This window comes from Macaca thibetana, chromosome 7 (assembly GCF_024542745.1).
Source record: "Macaca thibetana thibetana isolate TM-01 chromosome 7, ASM2454274v1, whole genome shotgun sequence".
Classification (NCBI taxonomy): Eukaryota; Metazoa; Chordata; class Mammalia; order Primates; family Cercopithecidae; genus Macaca; species Macaca thibetana.
In genome coordinates, this window is record NC_065584.1 from 165723995 (window position 1) to 165736119 (window position 12125).

The 12125-nt window shown below is 48.2% G+C and overlaps 1 protein-coding gene across 1 annotated transcript in view; it reads left to right on the top strand.

Moving 5' to 3' along the window:
- The first annotated feature begins 429 nt into the window (after nucleotides 1-429).
- ABHD17C (abhydrolase domain containing 17C, depalmitoylase) overlaps nucleotides 430-12125 on the top strand; it is a 62106-nt gene continuing 50410 nt past the window's right edge. The window contains exon 1 of the mRNA XM_050795869.1: nucleotides 430-1135. Within this exon, the coding sequence (XP_050651826.1) occupies nucleotides 543-1135 (593 nt within the window). The 5' untranslated portion in view covers nucleotides 430-542. The remainder of the gene's footprint in view (nucleotides 1136-12125) is intronic.

Genomic DNA, 12125 nt, shown 5'->3' on the forward strand with positions numbered 1-12125 from the left:
GACAGAGCCCCCAGCCCCGGCGCCCAGCTCCTCTGGGCCCCGGAGCCGCCTGGGAGACCCCGTCTGCCGCGGGTCGAGAACATGCTTCCCAGGCCGGGGAAGGTGCCCGTGCCCTTGCCCGCGGAGCCCCGCCCCGATGCCCAGCCCTGCGCCGCGTCCCGGCGGGGGCGCCGCCGCGCGGTAACCCGGAAGTGGCGGCGGCGGGCGTGCGGGAGCGGGAGCGGGAACGGGTGCGGGGGGGGCGGCGCGCACGAGCCGGCCATGGCCGCCGCCGCCGGCTTTGTGTGCCGCGCGCGGGCCCAGGCCGCCCGCGCCTCGCCTGGGCTCCGGGGCCGCTGCTGACCCGCCCGGGCTCCGAGCGTCGCGCCCGCCGGGCCGGCCCCGCCTCCTGCCCTCCTTCGCCTCCGCCTCCTCCTGCCGCCGGGCGGGCGGGCTGCAGCCGCCCTCCGCGCTTGCCTGCCCGCTCCCTCGCCGCGCGCCTGCCCTCCGTCCTCCCGGGCCAGCCAGCCAGCCGGGCCGGCGGCGGGCACCAGGCCGTCCCCATGCCCGAGCCAGGCCCCAGGATGAACGGCTTCTCGCTGGGCGAGCTGTGCTGGCTCTTCTGCTGCCCGCCCTGCCCGAGCCGCATCGCCGCCAAGCTGGCCTTCCTGCCGCCCGAGCCCACCTACACGGTGCTGGCGCCGGAGCAGCGCGGCCCCGGCGCGCCAGCCCCGGCCCCGGCCCAGGCTACCGCCGCCGCCGCCGCCGCGGCCCAGCCGGCACCGCAGCAGCCCGAGGAGGGCGCGGGCGCGGGGCCCAGCGCGTGCAGCCTGCACCTCAGCGAGCGCGCCGACTGGCAGTACTCGCAGCGCGAGCTGGACGCAGTGGAGGTCTTCTTCTCGCGCACGGCCCGGGACAACCGGCTTGGCTGCATGTTCGTGCGCTGCGCGCCCTCCAGCCGCTACACGCTGCTCTTCTCGCACGGCAACGCCGTGGACCTGGGCCAGATGTGCAGTTTCTACATCGGCCTCGGCTCACGCATCAACTGCAACATCTTCTCCTACGACTACTCGGGCTACGGCGTCAGCTCGGGCAAGCCCTCGGAGAAGAACCTCTACGCCGACATCGACGCCGCGTGGCAGGCGCTGCGCACCCGGTGAGTCCGCCGGGTTCTCCAGTCCTGGCTTCTAGCTCTGGGGAGGCGGGGTGGAGGTCTCTTGGGGTCCCTGGGGCGGCCTGCCGGGACAGGGTCCCCTCCTCCGGGACTGTGGGCCAGCAGAGAGCCCCCTGGCCGCCGTAAATTCGCTTTTCTTGTCTCTCCCTGGCCTGCTCCCACCTTCTCCAAAAGCCGCGCCAGCGTTCAGGCTCCTGGAGAGCTCGCACTCAGAGGATTTTTGCCGGCTTTGGCTCGCCTGGGTGCCGCCGGCCTACCGGCTGGGTCTTCTGTGGCTTCGGTCACCGCTAGTGGCAGCGTGTGGGTGCTTAAGTACCAGGCAGAAAGAAACAACTTGGTTTGTGTTTCGTTTGCACGAGCTGAAGTGACCTTGGGCAAGGCACACTAGACCTCACTTTCCTTCCCTGTAAAGTCAGTGGGTGAGACAGGATGGCTTCTGAAAGACTTTCTGGTTGTAAAGTGCCGACAGGACAATGTCTGGGCAGCCTTGGAGGCAGCTGGAGGGTCGGGTGGAGCGGGGAGTTTGCCTCCTGGTGGGGCAGAGTAGTGGCACTGTGGGGCAGGAAGTTAGCTGGTAGCTATGGGCCTGGCACCTTCCACACGGCCTCCATATAAGTTCGAATCTTACAGGGGCTGGGAAATCTCTGACCTTGAATTAGCGTTCACAGAAGGACTGAAAAGTGTTTAGGGTGGGCCATCTGTGAGCCAGGCACAGACTGGGGGCATGGTTTAGGGGTTAGACCTGGTTGTTTTATAAGAAGCAAACCAAAAACGTGACTTTTATTCACAATTAGACAAAAGTCTGATACGTGGGCAGGTCAGGTTACTTGTTTGTGCTCCAGTTTGGGTATCTGTGACCTTTCTGACCTGCCTCATAGCAGTGATGGTGAAAATAGCCTGAGGCCATGTCTATGATGAGATTTGATTTCTTCAGATGAAAGAGTCCCCAGAAGAAGTACACCAGGCATTATTGTCGCCATGGACCCTTCTATAGTTTTTATCTAAAACCCGTTTGCTTGGCTTATGCACATCACCAACGTTAATGATCTTTTTTTTTTTTTCATTCGTACTCAAGCATATGTTCCTAAGTGACTCCTTGCCTGTCTGGGAAAATGGCTTGTCCAACAGGGAAGTACTTAGTATTTGCTGTATGTTGCATGTTTATGCCCTCCTGAAGTCCTGAAGGGGATGCCCTCGTTGGGATTATAGCTTTTCGAAAGTGGCTTAGGTAGATGAGAATGTATCATATGCAGATGCATTGGGTCAGACTCTGTAAGTAGTTAAAAGCCACCTGTTCCAGTAAAGGGTTTCAAAAGTATGTGTCACACACAGTCGATAGCTTGCTAGAATTTGCTGTTGGCAAAGGTATTAAAAATAAGTTTGGCATTAGATCTTTAAAATTTGAAACATGAAAATGCTACCTTGAGTAGATTTTTAAAGAATTTCCATAGAACATTGCTCCTGTGTGTGCATGTTTGCATTACAGTGAAAGCCTTTCACATGACTGGCACTTTGCCCCAAATATACAGGTGTGTCTGTGTTACAGCAGACGTGGAGCGTAGTTATTTCCTGGAGACTTTTTTTTTTAGTCATATTTAGTTGAATTAAGGGGCGTCGTTTTGAATAATGTTGAATTATCTGATGGCGTATCAGTTGAATTAAGGGGAATTGTTTTGGATAATTTTGAATTATCTAATGGGATGTCTAAAGAGTACCCATGATTTATTTAATGTTATACCACAACTCATATCTAAGTTAATTTATTCACCTGTAAAATAGGTTAGAATTTAAAGGCTGCATGCGAAGCTTAGAATTTGAAGGAACCTTACAAATCCTCATGTCTCGTGCTTTTCTTTTTTTTTTTTTTTTTTTTTTTTTTTTTGAGACGGAGTCTCGCTCTGTCGCCCAGGCTGGAGTGCAGTGGCCGGATCTCAGCTCACTGCAAGCTCCGCCTCCCGGGTTCACGCCATTCTCCGGCCTCAGCCTCCCGAGTAGCTGGGACTACAGGCGCCCGCCACCTCGCCCGGCTAGTTTTTTGTATTTCTTAATAGAGACGGGGTTTCACCGTGTTAGCCAGGATGGTTTCGATCTCCTGACTTCGTGATCCGCCCGTCTCGGCCTCCCAAAGTGCTGGGATTACAGGCTTGAGCCACCGCGCCCGGCCTGTCTCGTGCTTTTCAAACTGTTTTGACTGTAACTTCACAGTAAGAAATACATTTTACATTTTCATCAAGCACACATACACGTCTGTATCTACATACCTGAAGCTAATGCTTCACAAAACAGTAATTTTTCTATGGGCAACACACGTAGCAGAATATGTTGTTTTATTTCACTGTTTTTTTTTTTTTTTTTTTTTTGAGACGGAGTCTCGCTCAGTTGCCCAGGCTGGAGGGCAGTGGCGCCATCTTGGCTCACTGCAAGCTCCCCCTCCTGGGTTCACGCCATTCTCCTGCCTCAGCCTCCCGAGTAGCTGGGACTACAGGCGCCCGCCACCACGCCTGGCTAATTTTTTGTGTTTTTAGCAGAGACGGGGTTTCACCATGTTAGCCAGGATGGTCTCGATCTCCTGACTTCGTGATCCTCCTGCCTCGGCCTCCCAAAGTGCTGGGATTACAGCTGTGAGCCACCATGCCCGGCCTATTTCACTTTTATAAAAAAAGAAAAAAGAATGATGGTTGTGAATTGCTAAATTTATTTCCCAACTCATGTATGGACACTGCTCACGTTCACCCAGCTCATCTGACAGGAGGATAGTCTGGCGGCAAATCAGCAGTAGGTCTCTTGACTACCAGTTTAGTACTCTTGCCACGGCACCATTGCTACGGTTGTCATATTTATCAGATTCTTCAAGAGGTGCATTTGTGTGTCTTGGTTATTCTGCTGACTTAGGAGTTACCTAATTCTGAAGCCAGTCAGCCCCTCAACCACTTTCCTGTTGCTGTTCAGTATGATTCTTCTGCTCTTACTTGCCTGGAACATACCCTATTCTTTGTCCTTTTACAGGTTAATTCAGGTCAGTGCATGGCAGGAATGCCTTCCATCCCATGTACCCATTCTTTTGTTACTGGGTGAGACTCTGTTTTCCACCGGCCATCCCCCATGTCTTCTTTGGGAATCTTTATCTTTCCTGCCCTCCTAGTTAACCACACTCCCCAGGACACTGATTGGAGAACTTGCCTTGTTCTGAGTCATCTCCGTCTCTGTAGTTAGATTATTCCGCCAGGAGGACTGTAAGGTGCAGTGCCTTGCAGGCCCCAAAGCCCCACACTCAGGATTTTGCTCCACTCTTCTGCTCACACCTAGCCTTTTGTATCTGCTCTTCTCCTGTGCTAGGAACAATGGATCCTGACTGGATCTTAATTGGATTAGGACACTCTTTGTGTTCCCTGTGCACCTGGTACTTGGCCCCTTTGCTTGAGTTATCACAGTGTTGCTATATCTGTTGTTTAATTGTATCTCCATTAAACTGAAAGATCTCTGAGGGCAGGGACACTATGTCTTCTCTATTCCTGACAGTTGGCACAGTGTCTTAAAATAATAGGCACTCATTGGTATTTGTTGAGTGAATTGCACATAATGGGTGTCCCATAAATAAGTGGGGTAAATTTAATTTTTCCTAAGTTGGACTCTTACAGGTACTTGGATCTTATTTTATCTTCAGGGTTTAATATCCACTGGTACAACCATAGACAAAAAAAAGGGCCAGATGTATTGGCTTGAGGCCTGATCCACTTTGTGTTCATTGTATTGGTGTTCTTGTGACACTGAAAGGTCCGTATTGAAGAGAAAAACAATACTAACCCATCCTTTGTATGTCTCTACATCTTTTATCCCACTACCTATCTGTGCCAGCTCCTACGCATGCTAGAGTGAGCTGTCCAGCCCTCGAAACAGATGTAAATACTACCAGTATGCAGACCCCTTATGCGTGGATAAAGACAGTGAATCCCCCCAGATGATGAGTATTAAGGTGGGCATGTAATCCAGAGTAAGGGTTTCAGGAGGAAGTAGATTTGGTAAGAAAGGTGGTTGTTGCCGTTTGGCCAATAGATGATTATTTTAAACATTTGAAAAGTTACTGAAAAGAGTGTAGCGGAGAGGCAGGGTTTGAAGGAGCCAGGAAGAGTGGCATGAACAATGAGGAGAGCTCATTGAGCATGACTGAGAGCCCCAAGATCAAGACTTGTTTTATGTTTGCATTACTGGTAAGTAATATAAGTATGTTGTGAATACAAGCAATTGAGGGAATGAATTGAAATTACTTAGACATATCTGTGGAAAGGACACTGAAAATCAGGGTCACCTTATTGGAGCATATTGTTGTCACTTGAGTTGGGGAAGTGAAGTGATTAATCTGCAGGAAAGGCTGCCTGTTGGTTAAGGTGGGAGTAGGCAGATTCAGCCTCCTCAACACACATCTTTCCAGGGGATTCTCTTAGGGCTGAGCAGTTTTAGACTGTGTGTGCACAAGTGGCAGCATGACTCAAGAGACAGTGAATCAGACTGATTTGAAACTATAAACCCAAACAAGCAAATAGCCCAAAGAATGAGGTGTAAAGGAGGCAGAGTATTTTAGCTGAAATATTTTAATGGAGAAACAGGAGAGTGAGACCTTTGTAACTCAGTTTGTTATCAGTGTTTGCTGATGCCATCCACAGAAGTCATCTTTGATCCTTCTTTTTGATGCTGGTGACAAAAGCTGTGGAGGAGAAAGGCATTTGGTAATGTAGGCAGAGAAACGTTGATACAGTCAGAGAAAGCAGATGCAGAGAGAAGAAAATAAGACTTTTCAGTGCCTTTAGTACAAAAGGCAAATTACAAAAGACTTAATATTTCATTTATTCCTTAATTTGACCAGTAAACCATTAAACATAGGCTGGGTGTGGTGGCTCGTGCCTGAAAACCCAGCAGTTTGGGAGGCCCAGGCAGGAGGATCACTTGAGCCCAGGAGTTCAAGACCAGCCTGGGCAACATAGTTAGGACCCCCATCTCTACAAAAAATTTGTAAAAGTAGCCAGGTGTGGTGGTGTGTGCCTGTAGTTCCAGCTACTCAGGAGGCTGAGGTGGGAGGATTGTCTGAGCCCCAGAGTTTGAGGCTGCAGTGAGCCGTGATTGCGCCACTGCTCTCTAGCCTGGACAACAGAGCGAGACCTGGTCTCAAAAAACAAAACAAACAAAAAACCCCAAACTGTTAAACACACATTTATTTATGCTCTGCTTGTGCCAGACCCTGTACTACATACTCTTGAAGTATCGTTAATCGCAAGCTGTTTCTTTTTGTTGTAAAAGGATGAAATAGATTTCAGAGGCATTTTGAATACGTAACTATGATTTGCTGTTTTATAACTTTTGTGTCAGTGATTCACAGGATCCATAATTGGAAAATCCATGTCACAGCAAAACTGTAGTGGCATCCTCTGAGGTCGTGGAACCCTTGAAAAACACCTGTTGATTGTGAATGGTGTTCATGGCCAGCAGTCTCAGGGTGGAATTCTCCTTGAGTAGCATGTTACTTTCCTGGACATGTTGAAGTTAATAACCTAACTTCTTTGTTCTCAGTGTTTTCAGAGGGAATACTATGATGCCATTAAGGGAAGAAAGCTTAGAATTTCTGCTTGAGTTTGACTGATTAGGGAATAGAAAAACAGAAATGTGTCAGGTGTGGTGGCTCACACCTATAATCCCAGCACTTTGGGAGGCTGAGGCGGGCGGATCACTTGAGGTCAGGAGTTTGAGACCAGCCTGGCCAACATGGTGAAACCCCATCTCTACTAAAAAATACAAAAATTAGCTGGGTGTGGTGGCAGGTGCCTATAATCCCAGCTACTCAAGAGACTGTGGCATGGGAATGGCTTGAACCCGGGAGGCAGAGGTTGCAGTGAGCCGAGATTACGCCACTGCACTCCAGCCTGGGTGACAGAGCAAGACTCCATCTCAAAAAAAAAAAAAAAAAGAGAAAAAAGAAAAACAGAAATGTTATGAATACTGTTTGACATAAGGGGAAAGCACAGTGATCTTTCTAGCAAGGAAATAGAATGTTGGCTTGCAATTCAAGGCAGCCAGTATGTGAACAGGAAGAATGTAACTCTTAAGAACAGACCTGTTGAAATTGAAGTAGGCACAGACCATTTTGGGAATCCACTCAGAGCCCTTCTCTTTGGTCCACCTTCAGCCTGTTTCCAAGTGCTCTTTTGCCATACTTGGCTCTTCCGGCTTGCTTCGCTGTGTGGTTCTGCAGGTTTTCTCTCTTTATCAGTACCAGAATCTGAGCTCTCACGCTCCTCTCACCACAGTTTACTTACCCATGGTTCTGTTTTGAGGGGCCTTGCTTTTCTCCAGTAATCCAGTTGCAAAGATGTGGCAGATGACTTCATTTTCTGTGTTAATGGGCAATAACTCCTTAATGTGTTCTCTTCCGAGCACAGTTGTTTTCATTTAGGGCACTCTTAGAGGCTCAGTCTTCTCTAAAATTCAGTCTTAGGTCAGGCACGGTGACACAGCCTCACTGAGACCTCCCTGTAGTCTCAGCTACTGGGAGGCTGAGGTGGAAGGATTGCTTGAACCCAGGAGTCTCAGACCAGCCTGGGCAACATAGTGAGACCTTGTCTCTACAAAAAATAAATTAGCTGGGCATGGTGGCTCATGCCTGTAATCTCTGACCCTAGGATTTGAGACCAGCCTGGGCAACATAGCAAGAACCTGTCTCCAAAAACCAAAATCAAGTCTTAAAACTCTAATGATGCCATGGCATATTGGTGTAAAGAGCATTTTTTTTCCCCTGCGAAAGTCACTTAAATCATACGGGCCTGAGATTACTTAGAGCTTCCCTTTAAGCTCTACCTTATTTTACTGCTTCTTATTAATTCCCTACCTTATATTACTGCTTCTATTCCTCACTCTGTCTCCAAATTTAGTAACAACTCTCTTCAGTGTTGATAATCCCACATAAGACTCCAAAATCTGGCTTTAGGAATTGCACTGTTCATTTTGATAGCAGCTTTACCCACTGTACTGGATTTTGCTTAGGCTTGTGTTGAAACTATAAATCTGCTCTACTTTAAGAAGCCTATGTACAGGAATCCAGAGTCTCAACACATACAGTTAGGAGATTATTATTTGGATAACAGAGTGATTTTTTTGTTAGAGCTGCTTTAAATAATAGGCTTTCTAATTTCATCTAAAAGATGTGATTCAAAAAAGACAAACAAAACCTTTTGGACTAGGAAAATTAGTTCTGACTCCAGCACTCCCACTGATTCACTATGCCAGTTTTGTGCAGCTGTAACAGAAGACCTGCGACTGGGTAGTTTATAAAGAAAGAGGTTTCTTTCCCAATTTCTGGAGGCTGGGAAATGCAAGATCGAGGCACTTACATGTTTGGTGTCTGATGATGACTACTCTGCTTCCTGGCTGGCTTCTTGAACCAAAGGCGGGAGGAAGGTTCTTGCTCAAAGCCTTGCTCCAGAAAAGCCAAAGGGCAAGCAAGGGAGGGGAGAGAGGCGCAGACTCCCTCTTTGATAAAGAAGCTTCTCTGAGATAAGGCATTATCTGTTCATAAGAGTGGAGTCCACATGGCCTGATCACCCATTAAGGGTCCCACCTCTTAATCCAGTTACCATGGCAACTAAATTTCAACACCAGTTTGGGAGGGCACAAGCATTCAAACCATAGCAGCCCTCTTAAACAAGACACTTCACACTTTTGGGCTTCACATTGCACTGTTTGAAACCTGAAACAATGAAATGTCATCCAGCTGCATGACTTCTGAGGTGTCTTCTGGTAAGTCTGTGTTTCGTGACTTTTAGGGAAAGCACCTAATGTTTTTGAATTTGCTTTTTCTTGACTACATTGGGAAATACAGTGGATTCAGTCTGGTGCAGGGGATCTCCACCTTAGCTGTACTTTAGAATCTCCTAGGTAGACTTTTTTTTTTAAGTGTGCAGGCTATGTATATGAGTGTGTGTGTGTACACACACACAGCCAGAGTTGAGACACACTAGCCTAGAAATGTCCAAGAGCCAGCGAGTATATTAAGATCAGCCCCGATTATAATTTGTTAAGAGTTGAAAAAATGGAATGTTAGAAAAGATTTTTTACACATTTATATACAGCTATCCTCCCTTACCTGTGGGGGATACATTCCAAGACCCCCAGTGGATGCCTGAGCCTTGGAGAGTACCAAATCTGGTATACATTATGTTTCTTTTTTTGGTTTTTTTTTTTTTTTTTTTTTTTTTTTTTTTTTGAGACGGAGTCCCGCTCTGTCGCCCAGGCTGGAGTGCAGTGGCGCGATCTTGGCTCACTGCAAGCTCCCCCTCCTGGGTTTACGCCATTCTCCTGCCTCAGCCTCCCGAGTAGCTGGGACTACAGGCGCCCGCCACCTCGCCCGGCTAGTTTTTTGTACTTTTTTTAGTAGAGAAGGGGTTTCACCGTGTTAGCCAGGATGGTCTCGATCTCCTGACCTCGTGATCCGCCCGTCTCGGCCTCCCAAAGTGCTGGGATTACAGGCTTGAGCCACCGCGCCCGGCCAACATTATGTTTTTTCCTATATGTACATAGCTACAGTAAAGTTTAATTTACAAAGTAGGCACAGTAAGAGATTACAGTTATAGGTAATAATAAAATAGAACAATTATACCAATACACTATAATTAAAGTTAAGTGAATGTGATCTCTGTCTCACAGAATATCTGGTTCTGTACCGTGGATAGCTGAAACTGCAGAAAGCAAAGCAGTGGATGAGGAGAGAGTGCTGTAGATGGCTTCAGATACAGATCTTTGGTGGCCAGGAACCCACTAGAGTAAACCATGTGAAGGGGCAGTCGTTGAAAAGAAATCATCACATTCATATTTGCGAGATTCCAGGGAGCCTGAAGCTCCTGCCCCGTTCCTCTCTCTCTCTCCAGCTGCCTCTCTCTGGGGTTGGCTCCTCTCATCTCCTGTCCACGTGCCTGTCCCATTGCTCTTTCTACACTCAAACCTTTTCCCTCATTCACACTCACTGCACATCACTGAGGCCCACCCCACCTAGCTTTGCTCTGACCTGGCTGCCTGCAGCTGGCCTCCTTCATGCGCTCAGTTCCCATCCTTGCTTTATCTGATTGTACCCCCAGGTTAGTGAGGGCTGGTGCTAAAGCAGTGTAAGAAATGCAGCCACCTCCTTGGAGCCTGCAGGAGGGTGCAGTCCTGAGAGAAGGGGGCTGTGGCCGGGTGAGCATGTGGACACCCCAGGATGCTGTCACTTCTGTGCCTCCTGAGTCAGGCTCCTGCCCCTCCTCTAGTTGTGGATGGAGGGTTGCATGGAATTGTCACTGCTCTCCACTGAGCTCTCTGTGTGACACAGAGCTCAGTCTGACAAGAGATCATCGACCTTGAAGAATAGACTACAATTAATTCCTTAAACCAGGTCAGTAGAGTGGTGACGTCATTGCCTTTTTGAGACCACGTGTGTGTGGGTGCCCATCCCAAGCCTGGAAGTGAAAGGCTATAGAAAAATAGGTCTGTTCCCTTTTGTTGCCTCTGCTGTCTCCTGTCCTGCAGCTGACACACCATCCACCGTGGGGCTATGGGACTGCTAATGAGAAGTGATCTGTGGTGCAGACATAATTCTGAACAGCCTGTGGGGCAGCAGAGGTCAGGCCAGACATCAGCTGAAGAAGGCAGGAGAAAAGAGGCAAGAGAGGGAAGACGGCCAAAACTTGATGGTGCCAGCGGACTTCTATGTGACTTGGGTTGGAGGTTCCTGGCGTGAAATGGTTTAATGATTTAATTCTTCATTTAGAGGGTTTACAACCGGAACTGATTCTGGGTCTTATGTCAGAGTCACATGGGCAAGGTTGTCTCAAGGGTAACCTGGGGAGAAATGTTCCCTGCAGTTCTGAGCTCCCTATGATTTGTGTGTGTGTGTGTGTGTGTGTGTGTGTGTGTGTGTGGTTATGAGCATAGATTTTAGAGTTCAACAGACCTGATTTTAGGTCCTGCTTGTGATTAACGGCTTGACCTCAGGCAAGTTTTCTACCATTTGGAGCCTCAGTTAAAATGATGATGATGGTTACAATAGCTGCAACCACCTTGTCAGGTGCTTAACACAGTGCTTTCCACATAGTAAGAGTTTGGTGTCATTTAGGATTATCGATAAAATTGTTAGAGCTGTAATAACCAAATGCTCAGACCATGCTGAAAACTAGGTGCTTAGATCAGAAGGAGTGTTAAATTGCTTCTTGTCCCTTCTAGATACAAATACCCAGGTCAAGCCTAGCTTGGTGGGTGTGGAAGTGGAGGAACAGTAAAGGTGTTTTAGTTTTATTTGTAGCTAAGGGGAAAGTCTCTTTGGAATTGTTGCTTGTGGCCTCAAGAGCTTTGGAGAGTGGTATGCATTAGTATTTTAAATCTGATAGCATTTCATCTACCTAGGTGTTTATATCCCCAAGGGAGATCTTTAAAGGCGAGGAAACCCTACCTGTAATCCAACACCTACAATTACTTTGCAAACCATTTCTGGTTTGCTCCCTCCACTTTGCAGTTCCCAGGCTTAGCTTTTTGGAGCTGGGCGGGAATCAGAGACTTCTCTAAGCAGAGTTAGGGATGGCAAGGACCAGAAGGCAAAAGCTTGTATTGTGTGCACCATTCGAGATGTTCTGGTTGCTCTTTACTTATGGGACGATCCTTAATAGATAGAGTTAACCTTCCCTTTTCCTAGTTGGCCAGGGGACCTGAACAGCAAGCTTCCTTTTAAAATATGAATGCTCCCATAATGCCTTGTACCTCAGATTCATGTGGCATTTTCACAGCTCTGTGTAATGGAGCTCATTGATAACTCCCACATTATTGATTCACTTAAGAGTGTTAAAGGACCATGGCTCCATGGTGAAATTGGAAACCTCTGTTTTCCAGGAAGTCTAGGTCATTCAGATTCAGTGCTCAGACGAATAGTTAACCATTGTACGTCAATTACTTGCTGAATCGCAGA